This window comes from Stegastes partitus, unplaced genomic scaffold, assembly GCF_000690725.1.
Source record: "Stegastes partitus isolate 25-593 unplaced genomic scaffold, Stegastes_partitus-1.0.2 Scaffold5, whole genome shotgun sequence".
Taxonomy (NCBI): domain Eukaryota; kingdom Metazoa; phylum Chordata; class Actinopteri; family Pomacentridae; genus Stegastes; species Stegastes partitus.
In genome coordinates this window covers 1,523,860-1,541,402 of record NW_007577736.1, presented here as the reverse complement: position 1 = coordinate 1,541,402, position 17,543 = coordinate 1,523,860, and the positions used below count along the sequence as shown (strand labels likewise).

General features: G+C 40.4%; 3 protein-coding genes across 3 annotated transcripts in view; 2 read left to right on the top strand and 1 right to left on the bottom strand.

The window, feature by feature from the left end:
* The window catches only part of LOC103356200 (adenosine receptor A1-like), a 711,380-nt gene that overhangs the window by 559,966 nt on the left and 133,871 nt on the right, over positions 1–17,543 (top strand). The window lies entirely within an intron of this gene.
* slc25a55a (solute carrier family 25 member 55a) lies at positions 116–6,078 on the top strand. The gene is made up of 10 exons (XM_008280198.1): positions 116–217; positions 896–983; positions 1,807–1,932; positions 2,392–2,447; positions 3,736–3,826; positions 3,917–4,035; positions 4,152–4,347; positions 4,466–4,620; positions 4,712–4,787; positions 4,883–6,078. Exons 2-10 carry the CDS (start codon positions 964–966, stop codon positions 5,040–5,042), a joined length of 999 nt encoding a protein of 332 aa, XP_008278420.1. The 5' UTR covers positions 116–217; positions 896–963; the 3' UTR covers positions 5,043–6,078.
* Positions 6,810–16,410, bottom strand: tspan2a (tetraspanin 2a). Its single transcript, XM_008280209.1, has 8 exons — positions 16,214–16,410; positions 13,495–13,597; positions 9,335–9,432; positions 8,582–8,656; positions 8,394–8,486; positions 8,229–8,300; positions 8,014–8,097; positions 6,810–7,891 (listed from the first exon to the last, which is right to left on the bottom strand). The coding sequence occupies exons 1-8, from the start codon at positions 16,280–16,282 to the stop codon at positions 7,826–7,828; spliced, it is 660 nt and encodes a 219-aa protein (XP_008278431.1). The 5' UTR covers positions 16,283–16,410; the 3' UTR covers positions 6,810–7,825.

Genomic DNA, 17,543 nt, shown 5'->3' with positions numbered 1-17,543 from the left:
AGAAAAGGCGGGACAAGGTTTTCCGGGCTCTGGTTGGTTGTAGTTCAGCAGTAGTGGTGTGGACTTGGGCGGGTCCGTCCCCTCAGTTTAAAACTCAATGGAAATTTCCAGTCTGTCTACTCAGAGATATATTAGAGACCCGAGCGAAGAAAGGGACGGAAGTAAAGAGTAACCGCTCGAAACAATCTCATTTTAAATACTACAAGACAATCTCTTGGTAAGTATAAGCGTTTTATTTATATTTCAGTGCATTTGCAAGCGTTTTTAATTAATTATGTCACTCTTACTCGCCGGCTTGTTCACTTTTGAAAACGGTTTTGTTCTGAATGGGCTAGGTTAGCTAGCTAGCTAGCTAACGCCAAAAATGGTATGCATAAGACTGTGGACAGCACTGGATATAGAGAGTTGCTGGTTTTTAACTCAAATTATTTATTATTTGTACAGGAAAGGCAGAAGCTTTATATATATGCAGGTGCGTGTTTATTTCAAATGCGATAAAGCTATAAAAGGTCGTATCTGCACGAAAGCTTTGTCGTCTTGATATGCATAGATGTATTGAAAAGGTGTTTTAAAACGAAGTTAGCCTATTTTTCACGCACCTGCCCTCATGTTAACTTCCTTGGAAATTCGCCGGTAGCCGTTAGATCTTGATCCAGACTTTATGAAAGGCGGTAATGTCCTTGTATGGTGTTCCGGTATGCGAGTTAAGACCCGCCCACGGCTTGTACTACTGAAGGTACAAGTGTGACATCACGGTCCCGTGACTGAGGCACAGAGATAAGTCAAAGCCTGTGCTGTGAGGGGGATAACCACTGATCACAGTCTGTGACCACTCAGAAACTGCTCATAAGTTGCCCCTAAGTTCTTACTAACTCTTTGGATTTTCTCTTTCCAGGACATTATTCATTCACTTCAATCAACATCACTTTTCAATCTTCTGTCTTCACCTGTTCCAAAGTCATCATGTCTCAGCAGCAGATCAGGTAAGACTCATACATGGGGGCATATTGACAGAATTTTTCAGCTACAGTTTTTGACCATTGTTTGACATTTTTGCATGAAACATGGCTTAAATGATCAAGTGTTCCCAAGTTTCAACTTCTCATTCAGGCGGATTTGCTAGTTTTCAGTCATTTATATCATCGTACAAAGATGATCTTTGGGTTTTTGACCGTTGGTTCGACTGAATTTGACATTTTTGGGCCTTTAAGAAATTCTAACTGACATAACATAATTGGTAGACCAAATGATTACTTAAGAACATTACCGTCTCCTTACTCAATAAATAATAGGCATCATTTTAATTTTTTAAATATATTTCTTGGGGTTTTTGCCTTTATTTTAGAGCAGCAGAGATAGACAGGAAAAGGGGGAGAAGAATGGGGAGAGACCTGCAGCAAAAGGTCATGAGCAGGAGTTGAACCCACAACCGTTGCATCAGGGAACTATAGCCCCTGTTTATGGGTCACCCGCTCAACTAGGTGAGCTGTAGGGGCACCCCAATAATAGGCATCTTACCATTTCATAGGTAGTGTTGCAACAGTTATATTGATTTTTCCTAAGTACACTTTAGTTTTGATTTTTCATACCTATGAAATGTATGTAAATGGTGTGAAATGACTGTCAGTTCTCTGAGGTCTAAAACCCAAGGAGTTTGCAATGTAAAATGAAAATGATACAAATCTTCGAAATGGATAGAAGATTCATCAAACTATGTTGGCAGTCCATTTTGTTGTCCACAGTTTGACACGTGATCAAAGTTCCTGTATTAAAATGTTTGCATTCCTTTTTGTTATGTCCTTTCAGCCTCCCAGCCAAGCTCATTAACGGTGGCATTGCTGGCATTGTTGGAGTTACTTGTGTCTTTCCCATTGACTTGGCAAAGACCAGGTTACAGAATCAGAGACCAGGTCAGCAGGTCTACAAGAGCATGTGAGTAATAATAGCGACTGTTGTCACACACAACATACACAACCACACTCATTTGCCCAATCTCCTGGCCCTGTACCTCCTACACCCATGTGTAATCCTGTACTTTTCTAGCTAATCTTACAATGACACATGCAGGGCATCGTGATGATTGTGTACAATTGAGGACATTCCTGGCTCATGGGCTGTGATGACTTCATTTTTGTCATTCCTGTCCAATGAGGTGGACCCGCTCCTTTAGCATGCCTTGAAAGGGTGGAAAATTACTGCTCCACTTACCCTCCCAGCATCTACACTTTCAGTGCAGCCACTATCCCTTAACCCAACTTTTATTGAACACAGTTCAATAAAAATAAAATAAAAATAGTTACAAGCTTCTTTTTAAAATACATTAAAATGTTGCCTTTCAGTTAAGTGCCTTTTTCTCATAACATATGTTTTTCTTGCTTTCTTTTACTGTAGGATGGACTGCCTTGTCAAGACAGTTCGATCAGAGGGATACTTTGGAATGTACAGAGGTAAGATTCATACTCATTTGAATATTAAGAAGCAGTAGACTAGCACAAGTAGATGTTCTACAAAATCATTTAATATAGGAGAGGGTAAGCTCTTTTTGTGGTGAGGTTGAACATTGACAATGGTTTTTACCGGCTACATGTAATATTGACTTATGGTTCAGATAAAGTGTATTTTTAATGCATGAGGTGCTTGATTTACTTAAAAATGTGGTTTGTCAATCATTTTTAAGTTTATGAAGTTATCAAAACTTGTCTCACACAGTGTTTTTGCAAAGTGCACTAACTGTATGGTTATATGTAATGGAATACATGCAGTCGATAGAGAACACATGTTCTGTTTCATTATCAATGCATCGATTGATGTAGAGAAGACAAAGTAGAATCTACAAAGAAAAATGAGACCTTTCATCTGGGTCTCTGCTTTTGTGAGGAATGCTGTTTGTTTGCATCTGTGTTTTTCATATTACAGACTTGGGTCCCCCTGGGATATTGAAGGCTAGCCGATAAGGCGCAGCCACGCTGGAGGCAAATCATTAAATGGTTCTTACAATATTGCTCTATTTAAAACTATAGGCACAAGTTTTTGTTTTGCCATCTATTTGTTCTGTAATTTGACTTCTTGTTAATAACTACTTGACTGTCTCTTCACTGTCCTGTCAACTCGTCGTGGTTTTGTCATTTTCCAAACTATGAATCGTGTCCTTACAGGCTTTAGTTGATCTTGAAAATGACTCTGTGGTGCATTAAAGTTTGTTTTAGATGGTGACTAGTCCCACAGACTGGTTTTTAAGTTCAAAGCTTAAAGTCTACACACAGTACATAGTCATGGTGTCAGTTTGTCCTTTGACTAACATCTCTTCATAACCTACTTACTGACTTGTAGCCTTTAAGTAGACACAAAGATTTCCTTACTTGAAGTTTTCTCCACACAAAGTGGCTCCTGTTATCACACTCTGACTTGCTGTACTTTTTAGATTTCATGTTTGCATCTTCTTCTGGATATTCACCATACTGTCATTTCTTCCTCTGTCTTGTGTTTTGCTCGTTTTTCATTTTCCTTGGAAAACTTTATTTTTTAATGTTATTTTTCTTGACATAATCCCCCTCCATTATTGTTTTGAAGCTACTTTAAGTTGAGCATTTGTCTTGTCTGTGTCTAGATTAGCCTTGCAATGGCCTAATTACATTCTGATGTTGTAATGGTAGTGGCGAGGAATGTTTTTGTACATATGCTGAATGAAAATTAGATTGTGACTTCAGTGCTAACTGCATGTTTGTTTTTCCTCAGGTGCTGCTGTAAATTTGACCTTGGTCACTCCCGAGAAAGCAATCAAGCTGGCTGCTAATGACTTCTTCCGCCATCACCTTGCCAAGGATGGGTAAGCATGAGCACTGTATGAAATTACCATTTTGTTGGAAATGTGCAGTGTTTGATTAGTTTACATCATACCTCTTTTATCTGTTAACAGAAAGGGGCTGACAGTGTTCAAAGAAATGCTGGCAGGTTGTGGTGCCGGCATGTGCCAAGTCGTTGTCACCACCCCTATGGAAATGCTCAAAATACAACTACAGGATGCGGGCAGACTCGGTAAGAAGCGTGAAAAGTATTCCACTCTATACCTTGCATCCAAACCTCATTTTCACGTATATGTATATTAGCATCTCATATAACCATAATAATAAGAAATCATCTTTTCCCTGCAGCGGCCCAGCAGCAAAAACCAGTCATGATGGCTTCCACAAAACTTGTGGCCACCAACGCTGTGCCCAGCCGCTCCTTCAACTCTGGCGCAGTGGTCGCCCCTCCACGAGCTGTGTCAGCCACACAGATTGCAAAAGAACTTTTCCTTACACAGGGCATCCAGGGGCTCTACAAGGGTCTGGGGGCAACACTAATGAGGTAATACTCTTACTCCATGCTGTTTACGAAGCAGAAGTGAAATTGTAAGGCCAGTTATTTTGTGTAAGCTTTTCAGTGTAAAACAACCTTTTGTTTATTTTTATTTTTTTGTTTTCAGGGATGTTCCCTTTTCTGTCGTTTACTTCCCATTGTTTGCTAATCTGAACCAACTGGGCAAACCCAGCCCCGAGGGGTCGTCGCCCTTCTATTGGGCGTTCCTCTCCGGCTGTGTTGCAGGATCCACTGCTGCGGTAGCTGTTAACCCCTGTGATGGTGAGTTTTGTGAATCATGTCATTCATGAGCTGTCCTGGCGGGTATTGATAACGGTGCTGGAATGTTAACAATGTTTTTATCTCTGTACAGTGGTGAAGACTAGACTGCAGTCGCTAAACAAAGGGGCCAGTGAGGAGACTTACAATGGCGTTGTGGATTGTGTGAGGTACGACAGCGAGTCATTCATTGCTGTATAACTTTTTGTCTTTTGTTGCTTTCACACACATGTGTATAAATAAACTTATTTCTGTCTCTCAATAGTAAAATAATGCGAAAGGAGGGACCGTCTGCCTTCCTGAAAGGTGCAGGCTGCCGGGCACTGGTCATCGCACCTCTATTTGGAATTGCACAGGTTATGTACTTTGTTGGTGTTGGCGAATACATCTTGGACAACTCACCTCTGAGCTTCCTGGCAGCATGAGACCATGTCCTCCTGCTGACTGGCTATGCACAGGACCTGGTGGAACATCTGGCAGCTACGTACTATTGGTTTACAGAAAAGAAGAAAAAAAAAAAAAAGTCTTTTTTTGACAGAGTCAGAAAGACGTCAAGATGTAAAGCCCTCTAATTTCATCATCCCTATGGTTTGACAGCTGTGTTGCACTTAAACACTTTTGTGACTTATTCAGTAGGCTGTGGCCAATGTTTGCACATGAAGCAGTTAGCCTTACTGGGTTGGGGACTCAAGAGTTGTAATGTCGATCTTTCTTTGTCCCCAGCAGTCATGTTTAGTTTCCCTCTGTGAGGGAGGGGAGCAAATGCCATCAGACAGACCTACTCTTTGTGTGTTTTCTTCCATAATAACCTTTCATATTCTTTTGTACGTGTATGTGAGTGTACTTTAAATTGTTCAATGCAGTACTCTGTGTTCGTTATGTTTTTCTTCCAATTCAGTTACTGTCTGATGTTACAGAGCCTTCAACTTGGAACTAAGATTTAAAATAGGTGATACAGTATATGAAAAGTATTGCAAAAAGGATCTGCTTTTTTTGTTTGTTTGTTTGATTTTTGTTTTACATACATTTTCAGCATTTATAAGTGCTTGACTGATGAACCTTCCTACTGACATGGGACCACACAGTTAAAACAATAAACTGTGTCCACGTAAATACTTGATATTATCCTTACAGTTGTTGTTGTTCTGTGAACAGCTCTCTCTGTATTTTAATATCTGCACAACTTGAGATGCATTCATGCACATTATGTATTTTTTGTTATGTGTTTGTCCACATAGCTTCACCTGAAATATTTACATATGCATACCAACAGTTGTACTCAAGAGGCTGGTTCATGCCTCATAAGGGGAAAAAAAATTGGCACTTCTCTCTGATTCTGAGGAGTAAAAAAGCATTATTGTAGTACTGTGAACATGTGAAAAATGACTGTTACTATACTCTGTGTTTGTGATGGCTTTTCTTTTTTACATACTGAATATATACATTAAAATTTGAAATGCACTCACTCTGTTCATGGACTTTATTTGACTAGATGTTCTAATGAGGGCTATGCAGATAAACCAATATCAGGTTATATAAAGCTCTTTTTTTTTGTTACTACAGGTTTACAAAATCTGTTCTGCATGTATGAACATGAGCAGACATTTTGTGCAAACCTAGCTGCTGATAAGCTATGAGCAGTGAATCCCTACTGATAGGCATTTATATACATAATTTGGAAGACTCCTACCATCAGTCAGTGCTGTGCCTGCCTAAGGACAACAGAGGTGGGAGATTGTACATTGATGGTGCAGTTGGTGTAATATTTCAGCTCAAAGGTTCCATATTGACCTTGAAAATGAGAAGACTCAAGGCTGAAAGCTTTCTGCCACATGCTGGGACATTCCCCTGCTTCTCAGTGTGAGCAGTCGGTAAGTAGGTGAGTAGTAGTTTGTGCACAAACACTTCTGTTCAACTCGTATTATTTCATGAATCCAAAGTCACTAGAGTCTTTCTGCGAATGTAATTTTTAATGTATGTTTTTTCTTTCCTTTTGCCAACATTATGCAACTCTTGAACTGTGTGTGACTGCACTTACTTGTCAGTGAACCTTCACCATGTGCTGACATGTTCAGGAACCTTGCCAACCACAAAATTTGCATCGCTGCACTATTCTGCTTCTTCCTCCGCTACTTTACGGGAAGTGCACTTTTTTTTTTTTGCACGCAGCTCAGAGGCGGGACACATAAAAATGTTGATAAAAGCACCCAATGTTTTTATTATGGTTAACAGTATGACATAAACTATATTATTCTATAATTCACATCTTATTGGCACACCAACAAAATTTACATCCACAATAAACCACACACAAAAAATGCAAACTAGCTCACTGTTACAGTTCAAACATGCTCCTGAAGAGCTCAGCACAAAGTGTTATGTCACTAACTTATAAACTCAGTTGAATTTGGAGATTTACAGAGGGACAGTTTATCATCAGACCTTCCTAACCCTTTGGGTTGATATCATGTCTACACGTACTCTATTGTGCTTTACAGTAGAAATACTTGAGTGTGGTGGCAGGGAGCACAGTCATAATGTACAAATCACAAGAAAGAGGCAAATAGTACAGTAGTTGGAGGCTTGACTGTGTGACTAAATAGGCACGTAACGGAAATGTATTTTGCAAAGGTAGGCTAGTCCTCAAAACACTTAAGCACACAAGGTATGATTGGCATTAGGCCTAAAAGGGCTAGAAAGGGCACAGAATAAATAATGTTAACAGCAAATGTATAAAATAGGTGTCCATATTTACAGCAATACTCCTCAGTCACAACATTCCTGTGTCAAAGAAGGCTTCATATACCGTGCCGCAGCTACAGCACAGCACGGTCGCCTCCTGCAGAGCACCAGCGGTCTATAACATTGAGATGTTAAAAGCGAGGAATGTCACAGGGTTGTGCCAAAAGCAGAGCATGTGTTATGGAAACGAACAGAGAAATAAATTAGTGTTTCAGTGCTGGTGGAGTGGAGGAGAAGGTGTGGCGTGAACGATCCAGCGTATCGTGTTGAACGGATAACTGGGACAGAGTGGGATTCATTGTTCGGTGAGCCTCCCCACCACATGAACCCAGACTACAAAAGATGACATTGAAATGCAACTTTGGTGGTGCCCTTCTCATGCGGATAGGTTGATTATGAAGGGTTGAGTGAGCATGTAGTGGTCTTGGTTGGTGGGGTTGGAGGAGGGGGGAGATCAGCACACCAGCTATATGACTTCCCTGCTGTTCCTGATGGCACAACACAGCACCATACTGAAGATCATTCCTATGATCTGAAAACAGACAGATTTTTGGAGACGTGTTAAAGCACTCGTGACACTTCATGTTTCCTTTTGTTGCTCACACAAACTCGGATAGTCACCAACTTTAGAATAGGCAATTAAAAAATTCTCACCATCACGCCTGCAATTCCAATTCCTATGTATCCAACGATGTGTAGCTTTTCATTGACAAAATCTGTTATTGCTGTCAGACAGTCCTGAAAAAAACATTCATAGTGCTAATTAAACATACAGTACAAGTACTGCATTACAGTAAATCTATTGTTTTTATTGGTGCTTTACTGCCACCGTGTGGGTGTAAAGTGTCACAGCAGGCAGGAGGGTTTACCGGGGTTTCTTCTGGAGCATCTGCACACAATCCACTAGTTGTGTCCGGTGTGGAGCCTCCACAGCAGTTCAGCTGCAGATATAAACATTTTAAAAATATTAGAACTGCCATGATGCCGACTGTGAAATGAAGGCAGAAACTCAACAAAAGCCAAGTTTTACTCACAGTTTTGTGGTAAATTAATGCTATTGCGGTTCCATTGGGATTGCTGAGGTCAGCGATGGAGCTACTGTAAAACTTTTGGACTTCCTCGGCAATCTGTTAATAATACAGAATAACATTAAAAACATGTTACTTATAGGTTTTTGTAACGTGAGAGGACATTTGACTATTTTATAAATGAAGAACTCTACCTGTTCCTTGTTTATGAATCCAAACACACCAGCGGTGATCTCTGCTCCAAAGATTATCAGAAGGCAAGCGAAGAACTGCAGGACACGAAAAACAGCTTATTATTAGAGTCTTCAACCGGGGGCTGGCTTTAATATAAAAACTGGCCTCATTGTTAGACTGATTTATTATAGGGATCCATAATTTCTGAATTATATTTTCCTAAAATTGAGTCCTAAAGTTTATTCTTGACCTTGGAAAAAGCAGTCAGCCAAACAATCAGGCTGTTCCTAATAATTCCTCTGAAGTTTCCAGGAAAGAAATGTGGAATTCTGGTCTTCTTTACTAATGGGGGAAATAATAAATGTCCTCAAACCCAAAAAAAATACTGCATTTAAACTTGAGAAAATATCAATCCATTATTCATTTATTCTTAGAAATGTATTCTCTGTGTTTGTTCAATTGTGTGATTGTCTGCAGACAATTTTCAAATTGTTTCCAGCTGCTGTGCACGGACAAGTTGGTGCCATGAGCAAAAAAAACAAAATGCAATTAATTCACTGAAAGTGCACCAATCGAATGCGTGCTCCCTAACTTTAGTACCAGACTGCATTGTTCCTTCCATGAAAAGTCATGGAAATTATTAACAAATCATAAATCTATAAAAATTAAGCATCACTATTAAAAATTCAAAGAGAGTCACAAACAGTCACAGCTGAAAAACAACAACTGGACAGTCAATTAAAATGCCTCGAAAGGCAGCACTTTCAACCCACCGATGCAAGGAGACACTGCGACTCACGCACGGCCCCGAAGCAGCCGAAGAACCCGACGATCATCATCAAACCTCCTGCACCGAGGAGGATGTACACAGCTGGGAAGAGAATCAACGAGATAGATGAGTCTTTTTAAATCGTGTTACTCTCTTTAAACAAATTAGAAAACCAACAATTCACTGTCAGGTTCATGACGTAGGAGTTTACAGACCAGAAGACATAATGAAATAGAGAGGAAGAACCTAATGAGCTCTGTCACATGACTGCAGTTTACGACTTCAACTGAGGATGGCAGCGTGACCTAAGTCCCTTCATGTGTTTGCTGAAGCGGAGTTTATAAAAGGACTGTTTGTGTTGTGTTTGACTACCAGAAGGAACATGTAGGTGGAAACTTCTTTAGTAGCCTGAAACCTCTGAATCGCCTCCCACAATTGTGTCTGATCATCAGCCTACTCCTTTGCTGTGAATTTTAGGGCTTTCAATCAAGATGAAAAAGATCTAAAACACAAAATCTCAGACACAAACTGGTCTTTGTTGCTTGGTTTACTGCTTCTTTGATCACTTCAGAATTGGTGACAGTGGTCATTCAAATTAAACGAAAATACTGGTTGCAACATGGGTCTTGTTGAAAGTGCTGAAATTACTTGCAGTGGTCATCAGTGGGTTGAACAAAACACGATGCCGGATTCTTTCCCTCTCTGGGCAGCTACAAATATAGCTCCTACCCATATATAGGCTAGATTCCTGAGGCTTTTGGAGACTCTGTGCAGAATCATAATCAAATTTGAATCAAAACTGATAGAGCTGGAGAGTCTGCTGAGACACAAGGTCTTCCAGTTCTTTTGATGCATTAGTGCGGTTTCCAGTTACTCAGACTTTGCTCGTTTGTGCTCCTGCAGGGTAAAGCAGTAAAAACAGATGCCATCTGTCCAGGAAAACGGCAAATCAAATTTCGTGGGGGTTTGATTAGCTGCGGAGTTCGACCATGTCTGCCACCAACCCCGAGCCCGGGTGACGTCGCCTCCCCCGGTCTGCTCCCCTGATCCCAGCCCTCGCTACTGAGCGCTTTACACTGTAACTGTACACCCCGGCTGCTCCCTCAGGTCCGTGCTAAGGGCCTAATCAGTGACATAGACAGCAACCACTGCAGCTACTTAATTAATCCACACGGGGCAAATGCAAGCTGTTGTTTTCCTACTGTCGAACAAAAGGAGAGGTAAAGACGAGGTGAGGAAGACTGTTGAGCTGAAGGGAGCTGAAGGCAAGGGATACGCTGCTTCAAAGCAAACTGTCTGCAATAGCAATGGAAAATGTACAAGCCAAGAAAACTTCCACTGTATATACAAAGTGTCAACACAGGACTGATCTTGGCTGCTTATTTTTTCCATCACTTAATCGCTGTCTTTAATATTCACTCTTTTACCACTTTGTTTTAATGATTCCGCTGATATCTGTCAAGTGTGTTTCCTGCTTGTCAAAGCTGGTAGCAGGTATCAGTTACAAACACATTTAGTGAGTAGAAACATTTCTTAGCGTAACTCTGCCCCTATCTTACACACACACACACACACACACACACACACACACACACACACACACACACACACGTAATGGCTGTTTACATGTTTGAGAGCATAGCAACAAAGGTGGAAAGTGAATCATCCACAGGGAATGCTGCCACTTTGCCTTATTATGGTATCACTCTGTTTAGTCTATTTGCTCGAGGTGACTATAGGCAGGGACGCTCAATTATTCCACTCAGGAAGTTCATGGTGATATTTGTTTTGTTGCAAAGGCTCCTCTGCGATTGATCCTCTGCAGGCTCCTTCAAATATGTAACTTGCATCAGTTGTTTTAAGTGCAAACTTTGTGCAAAGGGGGAGACTTTTGCGTCACTGAGTAAAAAACTGCTCCCTGCAATTGTCAGCCTATTCATTCAGTGGAGCCACTTGTGAATTTTAAAGCTAGATGTTACTGATATTTACACCTACGAACTGCCAAGAGGAAGTGTTTCATACTGTTCACTGAACTGGCAGAACTAACAGACGTGAAAGTTCCACCTGAATGTGAACCACATTTTTATTTTTTTTTTAACTCAGTGGCAAATTAGTTAAAAACATGCTCAAATTTGTTACATTATTATAGTTTGTTCTTTTATTTTGTAGATGTCTGTCTCTTGGTCTGACTCCTTCCTGAAGCTGTCCAGTGTTCTTACAGGTTTTTATTATAGTGGCATTACCTCCAAAGCCCCGTCCAGACCATGAAAATCCACTTACTGGAACAGCGACAAATGAACACATGATATCTCATTTGCTTTAACCACACAAAGTGCAAAAGTGATGACTAAAAATAAAGCTAAGAGAAAATGAGACATAGAGAAGTTGAGTAAATGTATTCAAAAATATATGTGGTTTTAATGGAGATGTTAAGCATATTTGCATGAACAAAAAAAAGTTCTCTGCTGCTGTATTTTGCATAAACAGATAACTGGGACTAAATATTTGATCTGGATAATATTCATCTCTTATGCAGATATGTGCAATTTTAGTTCATGTTTTAGGTTGTAGTGGCTTCCTAAAGAAGACATTTTAATCTCAATTAGGTTTTTACCATGTTTAATAAAAGTAAAAAACTAAAGCATTGCCTTTAATTGCTTTTTGCTCCTTCACATTTGCACAAGCCACTGAATGAAACATTGCTCTTTCTTGCACTACAGGATATTTGACTGTTCCTGCAGGAGTCTTTAGACTTGTCTCCTGTCACCTGCCCCACCCAACCTGCTGCTCATGTCCTGAGGGAGGCAGCCGGTTCCACGAAGGCACAGCAGAGAGCTGATGAAGTGAAGTCACCATTTTAGGTCATGGTCTAAACGGGAGTAACAAGAATAGGCTTCATTCTGAGCGTCGGCTCCTACGCACAGCGACGGAGAGAGGGCCTATTGTATGGAGTGCTAAACACTGAAGGCTGTTTGTCTTGTCGACTGTATGTTTTAATAATCTACTGTGTGTTTTACCACAAGCTTTGTGAAGAAACTCTTCATTCAGTTACAATCAAAAGTCAAAAGATATTTCAGCAATGATCCAGAGCTTTTTATCAATCAGTCCATTTGTCATCGTTTGCGTGCGTCTGATCGATCTGCACGCGTTATTCCAGTCCAACGGAAATCAGATAAGTGTTTGTAAATTCGATGTAAATCTTTCCATTACCCATAAACCAGAGCACTAACGCTAATAGCGCACTTCAATCATCGTTTGACGTTTCCTCGTTCACTTCCCCCTCTGCACGTAGCACCTCCAGAGTGCGGGAAAGTGCAGGAAGTAAGGAATTTAAATGGAGAACACTTTGCTCTTTAACAGGCCCAATCATTGAGGATATGAGTAATGATTAAAACAGCTTCCGTCACACTTTGTGCTAAAGAAGTGATGAAACATTGCAATGCATTGCAGATAAAAGGTGCCTTTTAAGCATTCGTCCTTGTTCAGTAACACCTGCGGCCCCTGAAAGGTTCTTCAGTTAAAATGGCAGCAGGGAGTCCCCTGAGGAGTTAACCAGAGACGGTAAAAGGCTTATTACATCGCACCATAAAACTCCTCTCATAGCATTATGCATAAAAGGTGGAGTCCACAGCTCTGGAGAAAAATTGTTAATATTCATTTTGCATATTTAGCCAAATTTACTGTCCCTCTCCTTTCCATTACCCTCATTGAGCCCATCTTCCTTCACTCTCCCTTTTTGTGCACAAGTTTAAACGTTCTCAGGACACATTGGAAGAGGATTGTGTGGATCGGGCCAAGCAACTTTTACAGAGTTAGGTATGTGTACAGTGTGCAGAGTGTGAGGAGATATTCACTGAATTTAGCTGATTAGAAGCGCATACTTCACCTTTAAATCATAACACCACACTTGTTGCATCAAAATGCTGAACGGTTTAAACAGAAACTAATAAATGTCATCGCATTCAAATCAAATTTTTGGCCGATGAAATCCACATGTTGCTTACTTCCTTATCACATCATTGTTGGTGTAGAAATTCTGTTACAAGAAATGACTAAATATTAAAAGCATTCCACTCTGTAACACGATCCCACTGTGGGTCATATTTCATGGTCTGCAGATGTAAGGTGAGGCTGGCGTCCGAGACTGTACAAACTGTGACATACCTATGAAGAAGGTGTAAGGGGCGCCGTCGCCTGTCAGGAGCTCCACTGTTTCTGGGTCGAATCTGAGCCACAGTCCCACCGCCAGCACCAGCAACCCCGACAGCTGAGGAGTGACGAATGATACAAATCAATATTCATGTCACAGTTTCATACTTCTGCTGCATAATGATGATGTTAAAATAACGATGCACATTTTTAAAACTTTCATCAAACTTTTACAACTTAAGTCTTTGGTGACAGCTCCTCTGGCAGTGTTTGTCCAGAATCACTTCACTGTTGAAAAGTGAGGCCCCTCGCGTTCTTTTTTCTATTATATTATCGGTTGATTAAGATTCTGCAGATGGCTCTCTTGTGTCTTTGTCCTGTCAGTAAAGTGGGTACTGATGCTCCCTGCCTGTTTTTTCCTTCTATTTATTTCAGACAAACTCCTGCCAGAAATGTTAATGCTTCACCTCTTGAAAGGCTCTTCAAAAGAAAAAAAAAGAAAGAAAAAAAAATCCAAGTAACTGCTTTGTGTTGCCTCATTCCTCCCGGGGGGCAAACTTGACTAGAAATAAACCAGTCGATCAAAATCTGGTGTCAAACCTGAGAAAGTGAATCCTTCTGACCTTTTACATACAACTAAATAGCATTATTTGAAGTTGAAACAGCCCAGGAAAGAATCAGGAAAATGAGGGATATCAAATGTGTATGGGCTTGCTAAAGGATAATTAGTCTTGTAACAGTTAACAAACAAGAACAATTCATAAGTTAAAAACTAAATTCTAACCCATATCACTTTATTTTATAGTAGCAGCGTTACAAGTTTTGGTAAAAAATAGACTTAACAACCTTTAAACTTCTAACAGTGGAAACATTTGAAATCCCACCATTCTGTCTCATTTAAAAACTCTATTTTTAGTCACTTTTCTTGGCTCTATGCTTTATATTCACCCAGATCAAAGAGGGGAAGTATCTGCTGCCAAGGAGCTACTGTACAAATAAAAATCATTAAAAAAAAAAAAGAGACCGGACCAGTTTGCAACAACAGCTCATGCGTCCACATGGACCATCAAAGAATCACATCAGAAGACCAGCATTAGCATCAGTGGTCCATCTCCCATGGTGCATTTCAGCCACAGGCTGTGCCAGCCTCACAGTGCCTGGGTGATGTAACTTGCACCGGCATTGGCTGCTTGTTGGCTCTGCACCCCAAAATGACAGCGTACTGTACGCCCCTTTTGGCTCCAACCACAACAGCTCTGCTTTCAGTCCCAAAACTGCTAAACAAAGAGGCCGCTGTCAGTTTGGGTGACACAAGTGATCGTCTTACAGAGCACAGATGAGTCAATGCTGCCGCCTAAACTCATATATACTGTATCACTTTCAGTAAAACATCAGTATCCAAGAATTCAGAGAGACTGAAGCATCCAGTGAGCAATTAAAAGTTAAGGTTAGGTTCAACTTTACCTGCATCTTTGTTAGTATTCCAATCTTTGCATCTACTTCAACCCTGCACAGTTTATAATTCTGATTATGATAATTCCGAATAGATTTGTTAACTGCAATCTGAAGTAGCAGCATAAACAAATGAAGTTAGCACTGATGTTCACAAAAAAACCTACTCCTTCTCCACAAACCTACGACTTTACGACTCAGGCTTTGTTTTAAATTCTTCTTTTTGCTTGTGGTTTAGTAGTTCAATTCAATTCAATTCAATTCAATTTTATTTGTATAGCGCATATTTACAACAAAAAGTCATCTCATAGCGCTTCACAAAGGCAGAAACAGAAACACCCAACAATCCAAAACATCTGGATTCCCTATAAGCTTCAGCTCATTTATTTCCTTTAGACCTCTTAAGAAGACTCAGTTAAAAGAAAATTACAAGAATGAATCTTTATTTCTGTGTTCCATTAAACAGGTTGCATACTGCATATGCACAAGCAATGGACAACGCATGACAAGTTGTTTGCAAAGCCTCTAAACCACTGCTCTGAAACATGTCCACCAAATGTGTACACTTGTCATCTAGACAGATGATAACAAGACCTGACAATAATGTCAGATGGTGAGTGGGTGCACAGAAAACTGAAAGTGAACCCACAGCCACAGGTAACCTTGTCTGAGCCGCATAACAGACCAAAACAAAACCCTGCATGATGTTCCCAAAACAGATTAACCCTGTGTGTAAGAAATCCCAGCACAATGTCAAACCATGATAGGGGATCTGTGTTGGAAAAGTAGCAACACACTGCAGCTCTGATGTATGCGCTGCAGTAAAGATAAATCACAGGGAGTGTTAAAAGGGTGGTGGCTTACAGGTCGAATGGATTCACTCACTAATTAGTAAAACATTTTATAGATAGAGGTTGCTTATATCTTTTTTTAATTACTTGAAATGAAAAGAAGAGGCTCAGTCATGTAATTGGGGAGTGGTTTGAGAACTTTGGGAAACAGTGTAGAGTCAGGGAGAGGCAGGTGCATACACGCAATTTGCAGGATGACATTAACTCTCCATTGAATCACCAGTTAATGAGCGATCACATCACACAGTGTCAGCCTGCAGAAAACTGAACATGCAAACACCAACATAAGGCAGCACTAACAGGTTCTCCACAAACTCACATCAGCATCAAAAAAAATTCAACAACGATGCTCTGGCTCTTTAAACACGAGGCTGATTTTAAAATAGCAACAACGTTGTTTCCATGCACACCGTTGCCGGAGCGGGACTTACCCAGAAGATGAAGTTGAAGGCGAAAAGCAGATATTTCACGCATTTCATCCCGCCCTGCACTTTGCCCATGATGTCACCTGATTTGTCGAGTTATCTCCGATCTGAAGCCCAGTTATTTTTTTGCAAATCCTTCGCTTCTCCCAGCTGGACATCAACCCCATACAATGATGAAGATCTGCGCCGTTACACCATCCAGACATGAAAACATGCGCACAAGCTGCACAGGGCTGCCTGCTGCACGCTGCCTCGCACCGCCCATTTGTGTGCTCGTGTGTGCGCGCGTGTGTTCGTGTGTGTTCGTGTGTATGTGTATGTGTAGTGAGGTGGGGTCCGGGGACGATCTGGGACCCCCGAGGGAGGCACCAGATCAGCAGATAACATAAGGAACAGGTTAATGCAATATTACTGCAAAAAAAAGAAAAGAAAAGAAAAAAGAGCACTGTATGGCCAACATGTAATCAAAGATAATAAAAGATCAATTCCAAACAAGAGCACACAGCCTAATCACATTTCCAGTAAACCTCATTTGTAAAGGAAATGAGATTGTAGATATGTCTAAATACCAAATTATATAACAGTCTAAGTGCCTGCAAGACGTGTGCAGTGTAGAAAAACTGCCATCTGTTTGCAGTCCCCAGCTTTCTGCTTCTTTTCAGTGAGTAGTTGATTTAAATGTCAGTTTGCTAACGTCTTTGGGAACCACTGCAGGCCTGAGCAACACATGTGAACTAAAATCAGCACAACAGCTACGGAGAGGCCTGTGACACTCTGCCATTCACGACTTACTCACTACTTGCAAGTGACCCCTTAGATCAGGTGTTGTATCACAGACATTCGACCTTTGCGAGTCACTGATTTTTGTGTTTATTATGAAAATATAGCATCTTGTGTGCACCTAAAACACAGTGACCTGAAATAAGTCCCTGGCTGACACAGTTATAGGAGGAGATGTAGCTAGAGTCATCCAGGATGAGAAATAAATAGAATAAGAATGATGTCTGGATTGACTGAATGATATTTATGCAGATATCTGTGTCCCCTAGAGCAGTGGTTCTCAAACTTTTTGAGCCACGACCCCCAAGATAACATAAGTTTGTGTTTGTGAACCCCCAATTTGAATTTTTAATATGGCACGAGTCATAACTTTGTTGTTCATGCATTAATGCATTAAAAATTAATGTGTTAATTCCACAGAATAATCTCTTTACATTAACACGTTAATTTTCTTTTAAATGGATGAATGAATTGAATTTATTTTGAACAAATGAAGGGAAATAATATTAAAACAAAAAATAATTTTAAAAAGAGCATTGAAAAAAGAATAATAATA

Excerpts from the sequence above, each read along its gene's own strand:
- slc25a55a (XM_008280198.1), top strand. The coding sequence starts at position 964 with ATGTCTCAGCAGCAGATCAG. Across the intron at positions 1,933-2,391 it reads CAGCAGGTCTACAAGAGCAT|GATGGACTGCCTTGTCAAGA; the intron begins GTGAGTAATAAT and ends CTTTTACTGTAG. Across the intron at positions 4,348-4,465 it reads CTGGGGGCAACACTAATGAG|GGATGTTCCCTTTTCTGTCG; the intron begins GTAATACTCTTA and ends TTTTGTTTTCAG.
- tspan2a (XM_008280209.1), bottom strand. The coding sequence starts at position 16,282 with ATGGGCAAAGTGCAGGGCGGGATGAAATGCGTGAAATATCTGCTTTTC. Across the intron at positions 13,598-16,213 it reads CCTTCAACTTCATCTTCTGG|CTGTCGGGGTTGCTGGTGCT; the intron begins GTAAGTCCCGCT and ends GTCACTCCTCAG. Across the intron at positions 8,301-8,393 it reads CATTAATTTACCACAAAACT|CTGAACTGCTGTGGAGGCTC; the intron begins GTGAGTAAAACT and ends TTATATCTGCAG.